At 32.5% G+C, this 21,048-nt stretch overlaps 2 protein-coding genes across 4 annotated transcripts in view; one reads left to right on the top strand and one right to left on the bottom strand.

Annotated features, from left to right (window-relative positions):
• The window catches only part of LOC130447779 (uncharacterized), a 29,074-nt gene extending 18,880 nt beyond the window's left edge, over nt 1-10,194 (bottom strand). For 2 of the 3 annotated variants that reach the window (XM_056784784.1, XM_056784785.1), the window contains exons 1-2: nt 9,951-10,194; nt 2,581-3,586 (exon numbers count right to left, since the gene is read on the bottom strand). In XM_056784784.1, coding sequence (XP_056640762.1) covers nt 2,581-3,586; nt 9,951-9,962 — 1,018 coding nt within the window. In that variant the 5' untranslated portion in view covers nt 9,963-10,194. The remainder of the gene's footprint in view (nt 1-2,580; nt 3,587-9,950) is intronic. The other variant, XM_056784786.1, reaches the window with a different exon arrangement.
• The window catches only part of LOC130447781 (alpha-tocopherol transfer protein-like), a 113,105-nt gene that overhangs the window by 68,433 nt on the left and 23,624 nt on the right, over nt 1-21,048 (top strand). The gene's annotated exons all lie outside the window — the stretch shown is intronic.

The raw sequence follows: 21,048 nt of genomic DNA, 5'->3' as shown, positions 1-21,048 counted from the left end.
CTGCATAGGATAATATAGGTCTGATTGCGGTCTTGTATATGCGGGCTTTTGCTTCAATTCGAATGTATTTATTTCGCCAGATTGTGTCATTTAGGTATGCTGCTGCTCTTGAGGCTCTTGTAGCTTGGTTTCTTACTTCCGTCTCCACGTCCCCGTGTCCAGATATTTCGATTCCCAGATATTTAAATTTCATTTTCTGGTGTATTATTTTGTTATCCACCACAAGCTTACATCTGATCGGTGTCTTGGAAGTAACCATTGATTTTGTCTTTGCCGCTGATATTATCATATTAAATTTTTTTGCTGTTTTGTTAAATTGGTACAGTAGCCTTTGCAGATCGTCCTCGTTCTCCGCCAACAGTACCGCATCGTCTGCATAGCACAGGATTTTGACTTCTTTATTTCCCATTTTGTATCCTCTTAGTTTGCGTACTTGTTTTATGATTTCATCCATCACTATGTTAAATAGGAGCGGACTGAGAGAGTCCCCTTGCCTAATGCCCCTATTTGCAGGTATCTGTTCAGTTAGGTCATCATTTATTTTTGCTTGGATTGTATTTTTTGAGTATATATTTTCGATTATTTTAATGACATTGTATGGTATCTGTCTATCATAAAGAAGGTGTATTATGTCTTTTAATTGTATTCGGCGTTGGCAATAAGGAACCTGTTAAATGAAATATTTGACCCTAAATCTTGAAAGTTAGCATAAAATTTTCTTGAATAACTTTTGTTGCACCAAATGACGTCATTTAAAAACAATTATTGTATTGTTGAATACAGGTATGAGTCAAAAAATGTTTAGAATCTGGCCCATTTGCGGAAACCAATGAATGTAATGGTCCTGGTGACGATACCAATAACGTCAATTTGACTTAACCGCTCACACAACACAATCCATGAGCTTCATTTAAAAACTTAAATGTTTTGCAATATTGGCATACAACCTTCATTGGTCCAATAGAAAAGATTTGCTGTGAACTGTACTCGATTTCTACGATACAATTGAATGCAACTCGATAGGGGTTAAACGCAACATTTCATGTTGTTGATTTCGATTCTGTTCAACTTCATTCCGCACTTCGCGTTGCTCGTAAATTTAACTTGTATATCTTTGACTCGCAGCATTGCGAGTTCTGCGACTTTACGTCTAATTACTGGCATTTTCAAAAACGATAATTCAAGTGTAAATTAAAGAAAACTATTTTATTCTTGTTTATAACCAAGTATATCACTTGTTACGTTAGTAACGTTCATGTTAGTCTATCCAAAATTACCAATACTCCATATTAAGTTGAACTTTTAATATTAGGCTTAATTGCTCTGTACTAACAGTGATGTACACTAAGAAATTCAGTTTTTTCACATCCTTTTTATGGATTAATTATTTCACTTGTATTTTTTATCAATAAAATAACTCCGACCGAAGCATTTGTTTTAAACCACATTCAATTTTTTTACATCCTCTTAGCAGCACACATTCTGCCAATTCTATGTCAAACCTCAAAATGTTACGAGTACATTAAAAAAGTTTATATTTTCCAAAGCGCTTAGGTTAGATTACAAGCTAGAGCTCTTAAATTTTCTAGTTTTCCACGCCATTTTTTAAATTTTTTATTTCATAATAACCTTCTTCTGACAATAATCAACACAACAATAAGAAATATTGAAATTGGTCCAGCCGTTCACGCGTGATTGTGTGACCAAGGGAAATAGGGACTCATTTTATACATAAATAGATAAACATGCTTTGCGAACAATTAATTATTGCCACAATAATTTTTGGTAATGGTTTCGAGATATGGTTTTTGTGTACATAAAAGAAAATTTGCAGTCGTTCTGCAGCCAGTTGACATTGAATATTTATTATGGCATTAAACTTAGCTATATGTTCTTCCTATAAATTTTATTGGAGATAGTTATTAACTCTACGACATATTTGCTGTGATATCATAGATATCTCACTAAATGGTATGAGAAAAATATGGTTTATCCAGAAAAAGGTCTGCCTTATTTTCTACTAATTAGAAATCACTATGGCATCATTCGAGGACGGATTGACACTTATTTTAATGACTGTTAAGTAGTTTTGAGTAGCATCTTCTCAATTTCATGTTTAGGGAGAAGTGACGTCCTTACTTTATTATTATTAATCGTTTGTTGCCATGTAGAATATTTCATTGTTTTCAATGTTGTTTTGTTGTATTGGAATAAGAGCATTACATTATAACGTTTTAATTATTTGTTAGTTGAAATCCATTTCTGAAGATCTGTTTATCATTTGGTATAAAATCCTTGGCGATTTTGACAAAAATTGATGAATATTCAGTGACATTAACCGACCGAAAAAAGTTAAAGCCTATTATCTCATTCGACAATATATACAATAATTATATTATGAATATTATATCACATAGTAATATTATTTCAAATAGCAATACATCAAAATAGGTTTCTTATGATCATTATCTAACTTAAAGGAGCTTCATTTTAGCTATTAATAATTTAAAATAAGAAGGGAAAGGAAATCTGATTTCTGAAGACCTATAAAGAATTTTAGATAAAATTGAAAATGGTTACCTTTTCGCATTTCTTCGTACTGCATACTTTCCTTTTCTATTAATGGAATCAGAATTTCTGTTAACATCTGCAATATGTGACTCTTTTTGAAATTATCAAAACTCATTGTGTATTCAGATGTTTTTCCAGTTATATCTGGTATTTGAGCACATGGTTTATTCTTACAAATGCTCTTCAAAGCTTGAGATTTATGAATATTGTTAGAATCACTATTTAAATGGGGGTTTGACGATTGTTTTGTTTTTCCGAATGAGGCTTCTCCCGTACCAATGTAGTATCTGAGTTGTTTATCAAGTTCTTGAACTACTGGTGGACTGGAATGAATTTTATCTTTTATAATATGAAAGAGCGGGACTTTCAGAACCTTATCTTTCCAGTACATACTACTAGATGCATCTCTTATCTTGTATGATAAAGCTCCACCACTTTGAGGTTTATATGACAGGCATTTACGAATTTTATTAACTGGATATTTAGGTAATTGCATTCTTCCTTTCGAACTGATTGAAATAAATCTCCTTTGTCCAAATTTATACATTTGATTTTTGTTCCTACTGGTACAGCATCTACATTTTATTGGCTTGAGAGAGAAAGTATTTATTTTGTTTATACCTTGTGCTTTCATCAAATTAGTTTTCCTGTTAAAATTATGAATCAACTCGTTCAAATTAATAGTAAACTTGATTGTTTTTTCTGAACTCTTTTTATCTCTTTTATCACTCTTTTGACTCATACATTGTTCCTCTGAAACTTCATCTTTTTTCTTATCATTGTCATCGCTAGCGGCAGTTCTTCCACATCCAGTGTGTTTAGCTTTTTGAGCAAAACTACGTCGTAGACTACACGAAAGATTTGAATGAGTTCCTGAAGTAGGTAAACTATTTACCACAACCTCATTATATGATGCGATATAAGATCTTGATCTGTAGAAATTCAAACTGGGTTTCGGACAAATAACTAGTTTTTCTGTTTCGCATGGTTTGTGAGGACGCTCTACAACTTTCAACTGAAAAGAAAGAATATAAAGAATAACATGTCATTGATTTCCATTGGTTCGACAAAAGGTAAAAAATTTTGGCTAGGAATATATATATATATATATATATATATATATATATATATATATATATATATATATATATATATATATATATATATATATATATATATATATATATATATATATATATATATATATATGTCATGTCAATCTAATAATATATGAAAAAACGAGAAATAACATTCAATTTACTGTGTATTAAGCGGATGGATGATAAAAATTTCTATTTTATCATAAAATAATCGATTTTTTTTATGAAACCATATTAGAATATACCCATTTTGTCTATTACACGGAAATTATTAGTGAATAAGTATCAATTCGGAGAAGTAACAGTATGGTTAGCTCAAATTTTTCAAAACTCTTGACTTCATAAAACAGTATCAGTGTTAGAAAGCTCAAATCATTCATATTGTACAGTGAAATTTCAAATAATAGAAATGAATTACTCCACTACCCAAAAAGTTTCCACATTCATATAAAATGTGGTTTTGGCAATTAGTTCCTCCCAAAAAGCTCATAAAAACATTTTATTATTCTTCTAATTAGCATTCATTCACTCAATATTTCAAATATATTTGAAAAATAAATGCATGTTCTTTCTGTATACCTCGTCAGGTACATATCATTAAGTTAAATCCCAACAATAATAAATTCTTCGCTTTTTGTTATAATTAAAATGTGATACCACAACTTGTTGAAGCAGCGTTTTTATCATAGAATTTAGTAAATATACTTTGAAATTATTTACGTATCCAGAAATCAATAGGCCAATCACTGAGACACCGTTTGGTTTTTCTCGAGCTGAGATTTATTTATATATTTCATCCGTTTCTCTTATTTTTTTCAACTATTAACTGTGATTTTGGGAACCAGCAATATGTCTAGCCTTCCCTCACTACCAAAAACCAATCCAAACATTAACTCTCCACCTTTATCATATGCTGCAGCTACCTCTGCAAAATCCCCACCTCCTTCTATGTCCTCACGAAATCAGGCCATCATTATGCCTTCTTTCCCCAACACTGTACTTTTTGTCTACATTAAATCAATAGGTAGCATCATCTCTCCTAAAAATGTCATTTTCGCGTCCTGAATATCACACGGACGCATATGCATTTATTTATCATCGACGACTCAAGTCGACAAACTTCTAAAAACCAACCAAAGCATCCTAGTTAATTCCAATTTAATCCCTATACGTCCCTATATATCTCCAACCAAAAGAATACTCATTTCCAATGTTTGTCCATCCATTCCCCATTCCGTCTTCGAGAAAGCACTGCAAGACCTAGGGTTATCACTCACCTCTCCTATATCATACGTCAAATGTGGCTCACCTGATGACGAATACGCACATGTGCACAGCTTCCGCCGAGTAACTTACGTATTACCAACCAATAATGATTGTTCTCTTCAAACTTCGACTGTCATTAGCCATGAAAATACAACACACAGAATATTCATTTCTATCGACAAACTTGAATGCTTTATCTGCAAACAGGCTGGGCACACTGCTGATTCATGCCCCAACACTTCCACCCCTCAAGATCCCTCTCCAAATCAAATGATTCGGTCAATCTCATCCCCACCTCCTGTGCTGACCCTACTGCCACTACAAATACTTCGGTTATTCCCGTAGTATCCTCGGAGGACACCCTTTCTCATTTTCCTTCTCTAATTTCCTTATCAAAAACTAGCGGAAAACGTCCCCGTTCGAATGACAGCAGCCTCGACTCACCACAGTCTATATCTCCTACTGATCTTCATCCAGATCAAATGCCTCCCCCCGTATTTTCAACATCCAGCTCCAAAAACCCTGCGAAAAAGAAGACCAAAAAATCTAAACTGACTAAAAACGATTGTCACTTCATAAGCCCTGAATCACGCTACGTTATACATAAACAATTCAACGATTCTCCTGAATCATTCTCCCTTACAGGCACCCAATTTATTGCGTTTCTTGAAAACACGTATGGCATCAATGACCCCCTCCCTGAAGCCAACCAATTTATTTTTTTCGACACAACCCTTCTTCTGAAGAATTTGTCCCTAATTTATCCTAATATAAAAGATCTTTAAAAAAACGTATTACACGTCTAATCAATAGAATTAACTTTAAACTTCACCCTGAGCAAAAAACTCCTCCCGAAATGTCTATTACTGATGATGGGAATACCACTGACTCCTCGACAATATCTCAGTAAATACTCTCTCCCTTTTTCCTAAACAAGTACATTCTCCCTGATACATTGGAACTGCGATGGATTTTATCCTCGACTAGAAATAATTCAGAAAATCATTTCCTCCCATAAACCTGACTTCCTTTGTCTCCAAGAAACCAACTTCAAAATTGACCATAAACGTAATTTGAGAAACTTTGAAGGATATCATCACATCTGTATCAAGTGCATAAGAGCCAGTGGCGGTACTTCAATATTTGTATTCAGCGACATATATTCATCCCACCTCTTATTATCAACAAACCTTGAAGTAGTAGCTATAACTACTTGGTGCCCTGATAAACTTACCAATTGCAGTATATACATTCCACCGGACCACCCCCTTGATGAAAAAGAGTTAACAGACCTAATTCGTTAGCTTCCCCAACCATACATTCTTGTTGGAGACATTAATGCACATCACACTATGTGGGGCGCCACCCAAACTCGCACTAGAGGCAACACAATAGAAAAAGTCATAAATTCAACTGGTATCTGTCTGTTAAATACTGGATCCAAAACTCACTTTAACATCTCCTCAAGTTCCTTTTCTGCTATTGACCTCAGCTTCTGTGACCCTAAAACTGCACTTTCCCTTTCTTGGCAAGTTCGAATGAGCTATGATAGCAACCACTTTCCTATTATTATATCCAATAAGCCTATAATAAAGAAACTGTTGCCAAAAACTTCTGGTAAATAAAAAACTGGCCTGAGTTTACCTCTCTCCGAAGCATACTTATCATTTTTGATCATTTCTACGAATATAAACGATACGCTAGATATATTCACTAAGAGCATACTTGCGGCTGCCGAGGCTCACATTGATAAAACGTTCTTTTCCTCGGCATGTAGGGCTGTTCCATGGTGGAGTCTGGATTGTGCAAATGCCATACGTGAATCAAAACATGCTCTTAATAGGTTTAGACCTCACAATATACAAGAAAATCTTATTTTACATAAAAGGCTTGAAGCTAAAGCTAAATGTATTGTCAAGCAAAATAAGAAATCTGCTTGGCAAAGTTATACTTCATCCCTTACCCACAATACAGACCCCAGTCATGTTTGGAAAAAAATTGTACAAATCCAAGATAAAAAAACTAATATAACTTCTTTCTTGCGCAGTCACTACAAACCACGAACTCATAAGTTCTTTCCGTTTACCCTCGACGTGTAGTGTTTACACTGGTGAACTATACAGTATCCTTCAAGCCTTCAAAATCGTGCAGTTCCTTAAAGCCACCAAGCTGTACAAGAAAATATAATTTAATTTATACATTGTAACAGCAGATTTTATTTTTTGTATGTAACTGTATTTAACTTTAATTTTATTTTTATTTAATTCAAATGTATTTAACTTATGATTTTTGTGTGCCAATGACCAGCGCTGTCGAGGCACGTTAAACTGAAATAAAAAAAAACTTCCTTCTTTATTATCTAACGATCTGCTTATCACCGACAGCCAAAAAATCTCTGACACACTCGCATAACATTTTGAAGAAAATTTCAGCATCCATAATCCGGCATCCGATTTTCATAACTCACATATTCAGCCCTCCTCCACACTCCAGATAAATTCTCTCGACGTAATATCTGTCAATGCTCCTATTAATTTAAATGAACTAAAATTCGCGCTATCGTCCTGCAAAAATTCTGTTGCGGTCCTGCTGATGTTCTGTATATATTTCTCAAAAAACAATCTGACTCGTCCCTCTCTAAGCTCTTTGACATCTATAACATTATTTGGAATACTCACCAGTTCCCTGATGCATGGCGCAACTCTATAATCATTCCAATTAAAAAAGCAGATAAATCCACATCATCCCCTAAGTCTTTCCGTCCAACCTCACTCACTTGCACTACTTGCAAACTCCTTGAAAAAATAATCAATAGAAGACTCCAATGGTTCCTTGAAAAATATAAACTTATTCCCGACGCACAATCGGGTTTTCGACGTAATCGATCGACATACGACAACCTTGTTCTCTTGCAAACAAATATCTCCTCTGCATTAAATAACCATCAGGACGTCATTACAACTATTCTCGACATTGAAGGCGCTTTTGACTTCATATGCAGAAGGGCAATACTGAATAAAGTTACTCAATACAATCTACATGGTAACATATTATCATTCATCCATAATTTCCTAACTGATAGAATTTTCAGGATTTCCGCAAACGGTAAGCTCTCCCTTCCTCATCCACAAAATACTGGCATCCCTCAAGGTTCAGTATTAAGCTCTACTTTATTGATCCTCACAATAAATGAGCTATGTGACAACTCACCATCTCCCATAAAATATGTCCAATACGCTGATGACCTAATCATTTATTGCCATGGCAAATACATCCCCTCTACATGCCAACTGCTACAAAACGCAATAAATCTACTACTTGAGAAATCCCCGTACCTAGGATTATCATTTTCCCAAAACAAATCCATGCTGATAAAATTCTCTCGAAGAACATCTATTCACTCACCTCAAATTTTCTTTGATAACTCCCCTCTACCTATTGTGAATCAGTGCAAAATCCTTGGTATGACTTTTCATTCTCGACTCAACTGGAATCACCATATTCATGATGTAAAAGGCATTTGCCTAAAGAGGCTGGACATAATTAAAACCCTCAGCCACCTTCAATGGGGCTCCAATGAAACTGCTAAGAGTTTACAGAGCTCTCATACGCTCAAAGCTTGACTATGGTTGTTTTATCTATATGTCGGCTTTCAAGTCTAAAACTGACTCGTTGAACTCTCTACACAACACCGCTCTTCGTCTTTGCCTTGGTGCCTTTCGCTCAAGCTCCGCCACTAGTGTCAATGTTGAAGCTAATGAGTCACCACTATACTTAAGACGACAATCTCTTCCCCTGTCATATGCTGCTAAAGTATCTTCCAATCCTTCTAATCCTGTCCATTCTCTACTTACCACCACTTCCGTACATATCAACTCACGAGCAGCTGTAAATTCAATCCCTCAATTGCTCGCACCTCCACTCCAAAATACCAACCTCTCGTTGACCTTTCCACTTTCTTTGCCTTCTTCTCCCACTTGGATAAAAAATATTCCCATCGTGGATACCTCACTAACCATCTACAATAAACACGAATCCCCAAGCGTTCTTGTAGAGAAAGCATTCTTGGAAAATCTGCATAAAAAATCCTTCGACCTAATTCTCTATACGGATGCCTCCAAAGCTGAATCCGGTGTCGGTTGCGCAGTCACTGCAAACCACGAACTCATAAGTTCTTGTCGCTTACCCTCGACGTGTAGTGTTTACACTGGTGAAATATACAGTATCCTTCAAGCTTTCAAATATATTTCTCCCCCCCCCCCCCCCATAAACATATCGCCATATGTACTGACTCTCTTTCATCCATACAGTCAATCACAACCATATTCACCGACCATCGCTCTTAATATAACAGTCCCTCTCATCTAGCTTCCATCGCACACTGGAATTGCTGGAAACGAATGTGCCGATCGCCATGCCAAGGAAGCCACAAAGAATCAAATCCCAGTTCAGTTGGTCAATGATCTGAAGATTAACTTCAAACACCTCATTAAAAAATCTTGGCACGATACATGGAGCAAGAGTACTACAGCACTACATCAAATCCATCCATCTACTTCTCACATTTCCCTAAACTTTTTGAATAGGAGAGAAGCTGTGATAATAAGAAGACTTCGGATCAAACACGCGAAAATTACTCACGACTATTTGATGTCGTCCTGTCTGCCGAACTTGTCAAGTTCCTGTGACTGTTAAACACATCCTCACCGACTGCAGAGAATATTCTACCGCATATCAACAAATTGATATGAAAACCAACCTCAAGGAGACACTTAACTGCCCGACGGAAATAAGGAAAATCGTGCAGTTTCTTAAAGCCACCAAGCTGTATAAGAAAATATAATTTAATTTATGCATTGTAATAGATTTTGTAACAGACCTGTATTTAACTTATGATTGTTTTTGTGTGTCAATTACCAGCGCTGTCGAGGCACATTAAACTGAAATAAAAAAAAAATAAAAAAAAAATAAAAAAATAAATAATACGATTACATAAAATCATCATTTCCTCACCTCACTCATCATTCCCACACAATTAAATCATCAATACTCATTTACAACTGCTATATTGTTCACGTCTAGTAAGATAAATAGTACAAATTTCTGAAATACTGAAAAAATTTAGGTTACTTTTCATAACAGCTAGATTTGTAGCCAAGTGAAGCATGAATAAGAAAAAGAAAACATATTTAAACGAATATGATTCAAATGCGCTAACTCGACAAAGTGGGGGTATCGATACGATATGTTTCTGACACGTGAGGGCACAGCTTACTGGAATTATAGCAAAATTATATGTAAAATGGTTCTATTATGGGAATACCAGAAGGGCTTAGCAATAAATGGCGCATATTTGAATGGTATACTTAACTTTGAAAGCGATTAATATTAATCTTTCATTATATTTCTTATAATCTTGGCAAAGTGTATATTTCGAAAATATATATACAATACCCCAAAATATTCAAATATAATAATGTATCTTTCAGAATATAATTATAAATCATTATAAAAACACGGAATGTATAAATTTATTTAAAATATTTAAAATTATGTGACATTGTCGCTTCTCCGTATCAATTTATTTGTGGGGATACATTTAGAAATGAATTTTATATATATTTCAAATAAACTTACTGGTACTTTGAGTTTACACACATTCTTCAACACTGAATTCATTACAAAAATATTGTGCAATATGAAACAGATATAAGGGACCGACGACAGATAATTTTGATATGATGACTGACATTAAAAAATGTCTTGATTGTAAACATCAAATTATTGGAAACAAAAATTTTGGTTCTGTCATTCCGTAAGTCAGCGTGAAAATTGTGTTTTAGAGTAATCAAAATTTTTGTGAAATGTTTAAACTGTTGAACCTGTTTATTCCTATACCAATCATATCGGTAAGTTTTAATCAGATATTATTCAAAATTTTTTTTATAAAATCAAATTGTTACATTGTTCATATAAATTTTAATGCTTCCGAATAATTATGACACCAAACTAATTACCCATGATAAAAGAGAACATATATATGACAGGAAAAACTGATTTTCTCAATATTTTTTATTCTTGATTGAGAAATGTTATGTTGTATTCTATATTAATAAGTTTATCGACTATAGAAAAATGGACTTGATTAAAAGCTGAACCGTCCATCCAAAGTATCCGTATATACCTATCTTAAAGGTTTTTACAGACTCAATGCTACTCATTAAGATATCCAAAACACCTTCAGTATATTGATCACTTTATTCCTCAAATATCATGTTGACAGCAATGTCAATCAATTCATGATGAATAGTCATAATTTCACTCATAATATTCAAAGGAAATCAACAACATCTGATTATACTTTCGCGTGATAAAAGGTATTTTACGAAACATCACATTGAGATCTATTTACGGTAACTACGCGAACAAAATTCATGTATTTCATTCGTTTATTTAAATGATGGTAATTCGTAACATCCCCAAACCTCTTTGTAACAGTTCTTTTTGAATCTAGAAGCTTAAATTTTTTTACACGTTTACCGTCGCAAACTCCTGGTTTACGTACAATTTTGATATTATTGTCATGCCAAGAACTTGATTTGTTTCCTTTGGCATATATCCATGTTTTATCAACAAATATAATTTATGAAAAGACACTATCACAATTTTCTCTTATTTTTCAAAGAAATCATTATATTTCAATCCCAAATGTTTCAATAACACAATTTGCTTATTCTTCCATTCGCCTTTCCCCAAGTTTAAAACTACCCAATCTGTATAATTACACTCATATTAAATTACCAGATTCCATACTATGAGCAACTTATACTTCCTTAAGTTTATTTGAAGTGTCAGCTGACTTTAATCTAATGGTTAAGGACATAGGACGACATTGTATGATTGTTTCACATATTTATTTACTTACTTTGTCCATCTATGTTATATAAGGTTTTCCGTAGTGCAATTTTGGGATAGATCTGTTTTTAGTGGTGTTGGGAAACTTGTATTATTTTCGTTCCTTTTTTTTAACAGAACATATCGTTTTTTCACATATTTTCAGCGCAGTTGTCATTGTAATCTTCACATCATTGTAGGTATTATAAAAAGTTTACAAGTTGACGATATAATAAATTTCTACTTATCACATACTGATTTTAATAATAAATACAGATCCAGTGCAAAAATTCGTTAAAAACGACACAGTAAGCAAAGCTCAAGACAATCGATCATAGGCTATCATGTTTGATTTTTATTGATATAGAAAACATGTGTAATATTAATCGTAGAACTTCCACTGGTCCTACTATACATATATGGTACGCCTCAATTATTACGGAAACGGCTTGTACGATTTTTATAAATTTTTGTTCGCAAGGGTCTTGTGATACGGCCGGTATTATGGTAGTTTCTACATTGTCGTCAGATTTTTTCTTTTTCAGGAAAAATAATGAACTGTGTTATTTCAAATAGATCACCCTATATATTTTGTGTTCTTAGAAAACCGTAGGAAATTCTGATTATTTTTTATTTAATATTCTCTATACCTTAATGCTATTATTTCCGAGTTATAGCTACATTTGATTATTCTTCAATAATTTATGTGCTAATACAAATCTCGTAACAAGGTCTAGTGTCAGTAAGTTAGTAAAAAGTTTAACAAAACTGGTATACTAAAATATTTATCCAAATTATTACGCAGAAAACCTACAACAACTGAAGACAGATCTTTAAATGTTTGTGTCATGTTAGAAGTAGATCCACATTTGTGAGGTAGAAAAATTACAAATTTTAGAAAATATACAGAAAAGGCAATTACAGCAGGTGCTCAAAATCTTGTCCATTAACTTTAATACAACAATGCAATTTTTAAAACTTTGCAATACATTTTGCAGCATCCCTGTATGCTCAATTCTTCTTATCTCTGTGGTATTCCTATCTTCTAATTCCTGAATATTGGCAGGTTTTGTATAAGATATAAACGATGCTTTTTAAGTGACCCCACAGGAAATAGTTTAAAGGATTCATGTCGGGTGATCGCAAACACATTATTCAGGTATTACCTCACCACATACGCATAGTGAGGTGGGGCACCATCTTGATGTAGCCAATATTTGTCGTTTGTGATATTGTTATTGTTTGAACATTTCTAATAAGGTTTTTTTTTAAATGTAATTGAAAATACTAACTTGCCTTTGGAAATATCCAAGCCAACTCAAGTATAATACTATTTTCCAATAAATCTAAATATGCTGGACCATTTAAATTACTATCAATGAAAAAAGGACCAATTATTTTATCGCCTATTATTCCAGCCCATATATTCAGTTTTTCGGGATTGTTACATGATCAGTATCTACAATTATGCCAATTGACTTTTCCATTAATACGAAAAATGGCATAACACTACTTAACAAATTTGGATCGTTTTGATTGTAACATTTTTCCATCATTATGCCTCAAACTCTTCAAGTCTCTCCGAATTGTCATCTGACAACTCTTGAACCTAAATTTATTATCACGTAAAATTTTTATTACGGATGTTTGCGAAATAGTGTGGATCGTTTTATAACAGGACACAAACATTTGAACATTTGTTTTCAGCTGATATAGTTTTTCTGCGCCTTGATTTGAATAAATCTTTTACTGGACCAATTTCGTTAAACTTTCTTACTTATTTACTATCTTGTTCGAATTTCGGTTAGGATATAAATTATTAAAAATATTACACGTTTTTTTAAATTTTCCAAATTATCAATTCGTCCTTTTTCACATAAACAATCCATTGTGACTTTCAATAAACTTCAACAATAATAATTTACCGAAACGTTAAATTTGTTATTGTAGCAGTCATAGCCACCTAAATGTATTATTTTAACTTCGGCAGAGTTAACACAAATGTAGCTATAACTCCGAAATTATGGCATTCAGTTATAGTAAACGTTACATGAGTAATAATCAGTATTTATAGAGATTTCGAAAAGCAAAGAATATAGAGGGTAATCTATTTGAAATAACAAAGTTCATTATTTTCCCGGAAAAAGGAAAGATTTGACAACAATGTAGATATCACCATAGCACCTACCGTATCATAAAACCCTAAAAAAAATTATAAAAATCGCACAAGTGGTTTCCGAGATAATAAGAGCGTTCCATACATAAAATTCACTCTTAATATCTTCATTCGATATAAACCTGTATAATAATAATTTATTAAATACATTCACGTTTTCTATCTAAAATTTTACACGGGATCATCCTTTGTTCGTCATTATTCGTCTTTGCTATTTATCTCTCAGTTTAAATCTCTCCAGTATACTATACTCTACTTCTTTTTAATGTTTGTTCACCTATCTGTATCTAGATATGTAGACGATTGCACTCGACACATCAACTCACAATTTGCAATGTTGTTTCTATTTAAATTTCAATAGTGGAATTACTAATTTAGAACATCAATAAATTTATCTCAAATGAAATTCTTGCAGATTTCATCTCAAGCCCTTAAAAAGCTTAAAACAGTATGCACACAAACGAAAAATGTTTGTGCTCTATTCACAAGAAACATAGAGTCATGGAAAAATATATTTATGCCCAGAGTTCAAACATACAATACTCCTACTAAGGGATGCGGAAATTTCTTAGACTTTTTCAGAATGTCAACTATCTGCAATAATATTAGGGCGAATGAAAGTTCTATGGAACCTCAAAAGATTATGATTGGGAAGAATCTTGAAACAGGTAACTATGTACAATTATAATGCATTCATAAGGTCAACAGAGTTTTTAATTCAATTTTATAGTCATAATTGTACTAGTCCAGGAGAAATTGGCGCATGAGTCCCGAAAACTATTCCACCTCATTATGTAATGTTCATTGTAAATTCGATATTCATTCGTTAAAATTCCTCCTGCAAACACATATTTCAACGAATATTTCATTCAAATAGACCCGTAATTGTTGCTCACCCCATACCAGACGTTCTCTTATGTGTACGTCTGGTGTCCGATTTCCAGTAACTTTACTATGATCTATCCGTCGTTAGTGGATCTACATTTTATGATAATTTATCGTTAATACTCACTGCAAAATACACATTCAACTAATGGGTTTCTTTAAACTCATGGAAACCGATGTTCGAGTTGAGGACAATTGTAGATTTTTGTAGGTAGCTGTTGTTTATCTAGCAAGGGAAGACTGAGACCCGTTATAAAAATATTGAGAAATTTCGATAGGTCATCATCTACACTTCGATCAGATGTTCCAACAAAGAGAAAATTACAACAATTGGATGGAGATTGTTTCTTATCTATCTTAGAAATACCAAAACCCACGAAAATGAGAAAATATCGGTAGGTATTTGTAGTTTATGTTGATTTATGTTACCTAGTATCATTATCAGCTTCACACATTAATTTCTTTTAAAGGTTAATATTTTCTTGTATCTATCGATATAAGAAATGGTGGATGATATTCGATAGATTTAAAATATGTTGATCAGATTATCTTTTTTTTCTAAATCGATCGGTCCTTATCAGACGTGAAATTTGCTGTTTTGTATAATTCATATTTCTGTATTTTATTTATCAAACCCTTTAATTTACTACAACTTAAAGTATTGCTCTGTTACGATATCTTATTCTATTTGGTATTTGTTTCAATTCTTCTACATTATAAATACATCAGTCTTAACTAATACCCGATTGAGGATTTTTATTTTCTTCAGTTTTGTTTAAAAGTAATCACCTTCTGAAAAACAGAATGATGGGTGACCTTCGTAAACTTTTGGATTTCTTATTTACTGTGTGCTGACACCCATATTTGAAAGACTTTGTTTCTAGACATTCCATTACAAACTTCGACTTGATATTTCAACAGATGATCGCTATTATACCCACTTCGCCCTCAGATAAAAGTGACACATATTTTACGATGGTTCTGATACATATTGAATTGTGTAGAGCTTCTGAATGGCCCGAAACTTCTTTAAAAGTGCTGGGGTACGTCGGTAGTATTTGATTCTTAGTCCATATACTACTATTCCTGTTCCAATTGCGGTTTTGGAAGCATTAGTATATCATAAGATATTTTCTGATACAGTGTACTTTCAATTCTTTGTGGTACTTATCAATTTATCTCATCGAAAGCTATTTGTATTTTTTTTTGCCAAGTGATTACTTCAAGGGTCCTTAGTGCCCTTTCAATAAGGATATACATCCATCGCAATATTTAGGAGCAATATCTCTACCACTGCATATATGGTAGAATAAAAAAAGGTACGCTTAAATTCATACAAGTGCATGACAATAATTAGCAAACCATATTGGTTCTTAATTTAGATTCAGATTCACATGTGAGTAGGGATGCGAGATCTGAAACTCGAACCTTCAATTATTTCCAAATGGGTGAGAAGTTTTTTAGTCAGTTCTCTCAGGACGCGCATCGCTTTCTCTTTGACAGATTCAAGGGTTCAAATCGCATTCCTCTCAATGTAAATTTTACCCATTCGAAACAGGCAAATGGTCTATCACTGGGATGATGAAATTAGCTAAATATCTCTCAACAGAAAATGCGGAATGACCACAAAATTTTTGCATGTTAACTTGCCATATCAATTTGCCCTTTGAACTCTTGTTCAATTCCTATATTCTTTCCAGTCACAAGATACTTCCCCGACGACCAGATATTGTTATCGGTTTTTGACGTGCAAGGGTATCCGTTAGGTAGGTTTAAGTAGGTCGTCTTCATCTGGAAAAAGCTCACTCAAAAACATCCGCGTGCGATAAACATTCATTGCTATACAATTCTTTCAATAAATTGTTTCATTTGCGTTTTTTTTCAAGTTTCACGTGAAATTTTACAGTTTTTCGTGGCTATACTCTTATCCTTAACAATAAAATAAAAAAAAATTAGCGCTATATTGATTTGTTTAGAGTAGCCAGAGGCACTCATTCATAAAAGTTATCTTGACGGTAAAAGTTGTCAGTTGCTGTTTGGTGTTGAGCCCTTTTGTGATAGTTGCGTTATTCACAACAATAAATGCCTTTTTAAAATTTATTTAAAGAAGTGAATGAACCTTCTCCATATTTTTTGATTGGAAATGGACTTCAATAAAAATCGAAAAATTGAGTTTATAGCCATAAAGTAATTATTATTACTATAGACGTACACAAAATTTTATTTTTTATTTCAATTAAATCGAATATCGTCTCAATTTAAAAAATAAATTAGCTGATTGCTAATTACTTTTGAATCTAGGGAATATTCTACAAAATCATTATTTGAAACATCTAGTGAAAAAAGGAAGAGCGGTATATCGAAAGTGTATTGTATCTCACAAGAAAAACCTAGATATTTTGATTGCCAAAAAAATAGCGAAGGAAATTACCGAAAAATCCCTTGGAAGGAAAAAGATTACGATTTGATAGGTAAATGTCTTCAAGTTTATAACCATGAAAAAGTACCTCCAAATAAGATGGAATGTCCCAATAAAACGAAAGTGTCCAAAAAACTATCTACTGAAAAATTACCTCAGAATACAGAAATTTTATTCCCAATAAAACTGAATGATATATATGGGATTCATGGCTCAGAATCCAAAGAAAAACCAAATAAATTGAAAAAAGAAAGAATGAAAGGCAGTACTTCAAAAAATAAACAAGGTAATAGAGAATATATTCAGTTTTGACTATTTAGTAGATAAGATTTTCTAAATAAATGATACACGAAAAAATTTATGACCAATGGAAAGTATACAAAACACATTTCAATTAAACAATAATATTAATGTGTTATTAATGATATAAAATATTATTTGTTCTTATTATTTGGCATTGCCCTTAGCTCTCTGTTGAAATTCCTTAAGACTATTCTATCTATCTATCTACACATCTACACTAAGTTGGAATTTTTGGAGAGACTGCAGATAAACTGTTCACCTTCAGTCTCTGAAGACGATAACTTAATTATTGAAAGACAGATCAGACAGTGTAATAGTGAGTGTTAGTGCTCAACTGAAAGAATGAATTGTCTGTGATTTTGCCCTTAATTGATTAAAATGAAAAATGCGGATTATGCGTTCAAATTCATAGTCATCTAAGTAAGCTAATTCCAAAAGGACAATCATGTTTTTTAATGACCTGTTCAATAAATATGTTCCATAATCGCTGGGATTTTTTCTCAATTGGATAGTATAATCATTCACATCTTGCCAATGCACCAGATGGTTGAGATCACATTGGAAAATCAAGGTTATATAGACAAAAGAAATCTGTAATTCGAAATAAATTCTATAATTCAAATTTGATTTTCCCGAAAAATGCCAGGCCCGTCGATTAGTACACACAAACACGATTTCTTCGTTACAATAACAGTTTATACAATAGTCTAAGCGGCGACCGCCGTGAAAGGGTGGTTAACCAGAATAAGTACTAAAATATATTTTATTAAATTTTGAATATCAGATGATTGGTCTGGCGGTCTTTGACGTGTCCAAATTTTGTTATTTTGATAAAATTTCTAATTTATTTTTTCGTAAAATCGATCTACATAACTTAAGTATAATTTTTCAGTTTTTTTTCTATACAAGGTATAAAAAAATTAAACGTCAAAATTTTTATCTTTTATTCCTCTTTCAAATAGAATTGGTCTGGCACGTGAATACTTGACCAAAATTTTGCCAGACCAAGATTAAGTAAGTTCTTCTCTCCTACTTGTTAAACGCGAGGTTTTTTTGTTTTTAACGTAACTGACTTCATTCAACCATTTAACCTGTTTAATTTGTCAAAATGTGACGTGCGTGTTTCTAAGAAACGTCTATCTAGCTAAATAACCAGTTATTAAATTAAGAAAATGAAATGCTTTATCTGTAATCTCACTACTAACAAGGAGAAAGTATTATCGTTTAATGCTGACACATTTCAAAGATGTTTATTTATTGAAATAACAAAACAGAATCATTTCAAGTACGGCGATTTAATATTAATACCTGAATTACAAACATCTGCAGGTTATCATTTGAAATGTTACCGTAATCTAGTTGCTGTAAAAAAATCTGTTGTTGAGGAATATAATAAATCTTCACAAAAAGACAATACAAATAAAGATAAATTTGTTAATGTAAGTATATACTGTCTTGATCATTCCACGATTTATTTAAGTGCATTTAATATTCCTAGGCTGAACTAAATACTTCTTCCAATTTAACTGACGTTGTTACCGATTCTGCTGGTTCATCTAAAATACTACCATTATCACAATCAGATGAAAATGTTGACAATACTATAAATCAATTGGTAAATTAAATTTATAATTATCTTTTTTCAGTTCGTGAATAGATAAAATTTTAACAGTTCAAAAATATAAAGTATTTGAATAATCGTTAAAAATTTTAGCCGGAGCAAAATACATCATCTAATACATTAGAACCTGAAATAGAACAAAGTGATAATTCAACTGATGTCTGTATTTTTTGTTCTTCACAAACAAAAAGAGTAGGAAGTAATAGACAAAATTTATCAGTATGTACGACCGAGAAGCTATTAAATAATATCAAATTTCATGCAAATGGGTTGGATGACTTTGAATTATTGGAGAAGCTCAACAATCGTTCAGTATTTTTCTATCATGCAATTTGTAGATTAAAATACTAAAAATAATACAAAAAAATGTTAGATATTTTAACTGAAGAAACAAACTGGCACAAAGTTAGAGAAATATATAAAGACGCATTTGAAGCTATTTCGGAATATATTGAAAAGGAAATAATTAACCAGGAAAAAGTATTTTATTTCTCTGACATATTTAAATTTTACACAGCACTATTTATTAAAATAGCAGACAAAAATTTCGATGATATTAAATTTGACCCATACAAATCTAGTTATTTGGAAGATAAAATTTTAAAATCTTATGGAGAGAAGATTATTATTGAAGCTTTACCAATAAATATAAAATATAACATTGATATATATAATTTAATCCATTCATGAGCAGTAAAAAATAATTCAGAAAAATATCGATTACGTGATACAGCATACGAATTACGTAATAGTATAAAATCTTTGCCTGGTAAAAAACTTCCAAATAAATTAACTACAGATGACATGTTTTCAGGAGAATGTGATATTCCTGAAATATTATATGATTTTATTAGCGCACTTGTTGAAGGACCCGACATAAGAAGACAAAACACTAATGATGATGATGTGAGGATAAAATCACTATGTGAAGATATTATCTTTATTGTGTCAAAAGGAAGGATAAAACCACCAAAGCAACTCAAGCTGGGCTTAACAATCAAATCATTAACAAGCAGCCGAAAAATATTGACTATTTTGAATAAACTTGGACATACCATATCATACACAACTGCAGGAGAATTAGAAACAGAATTAACGTTTACATCATATGAAACGAATACGTTGATACCTTCAAATATACAATGTTGTAATAATCTCAGTACAAATGTTGCATTTGATAACAACGATCGTTATGTGGATACTTTGAATGGTAAAGGTACTCTTCACGATACAGTAGGAATAATTTATCAATTTATAATTAAGTGATTCTTTAGAATCTACTGAATCTACTATATACGTTAATAATGGAGAACGTGAAATAAGTACTGAAGAAATACCAAAGAAGCGACGAAAATTCGATGGTATTATTAGAGAAGTCCAACCCTATTATAAAAAGTTTATCAAAAAAACATCATTGATATCTCTTAATGATATTCAAAAAGTTTCCGAAGAATGTTCACAAACTCTACTGAATGCCAATTTAAGAAATTTAATATGGACAATTTCTTTGAGTCATGTGCCTGTTACGCCTATGTGGGTTGGATTTAATTGTAAGACCTTTGGGTGGCTTTCATATTGAAATGGCATTTTTTAAAGATCTTGGCAAATACATCGATGGTTGTGGTTTAATTGATATTTTAACACAAGCAGAAATTTTAGCTGAAGGCTCTGTTACTGGATTTATAGAAGGAAAACATTTCAACCGTTGTAAAAGGATAGATGTCTTGCTATCAAGAGCTCTCCAAGCATTACATTTTAAAGAGTTTTTAAATGAACACGAGAATATTTTATTCGATGAAAAGATTGTAGATGA

This window comes from Diorhabda sublineata, chromosome 8 (genome assembly GCF_026230105.1).
Source record: "Diorhabda sublineata isolate icDioSubl1.1 chromosome 8, icDioSubl1.1, whole genome shotgun sequence".
NCBI lineage: Eukaryota > Metazoa > Arthropoda > Insecta > Coleoptera > Chrysomelidae > Diorhabda > Diorhabda sublineata.
The sequence above is the reverse complement of the archived record's forward strand: the minus strand, read 5'-3'. Positions and strand labels throughout refer to the sequence as shown.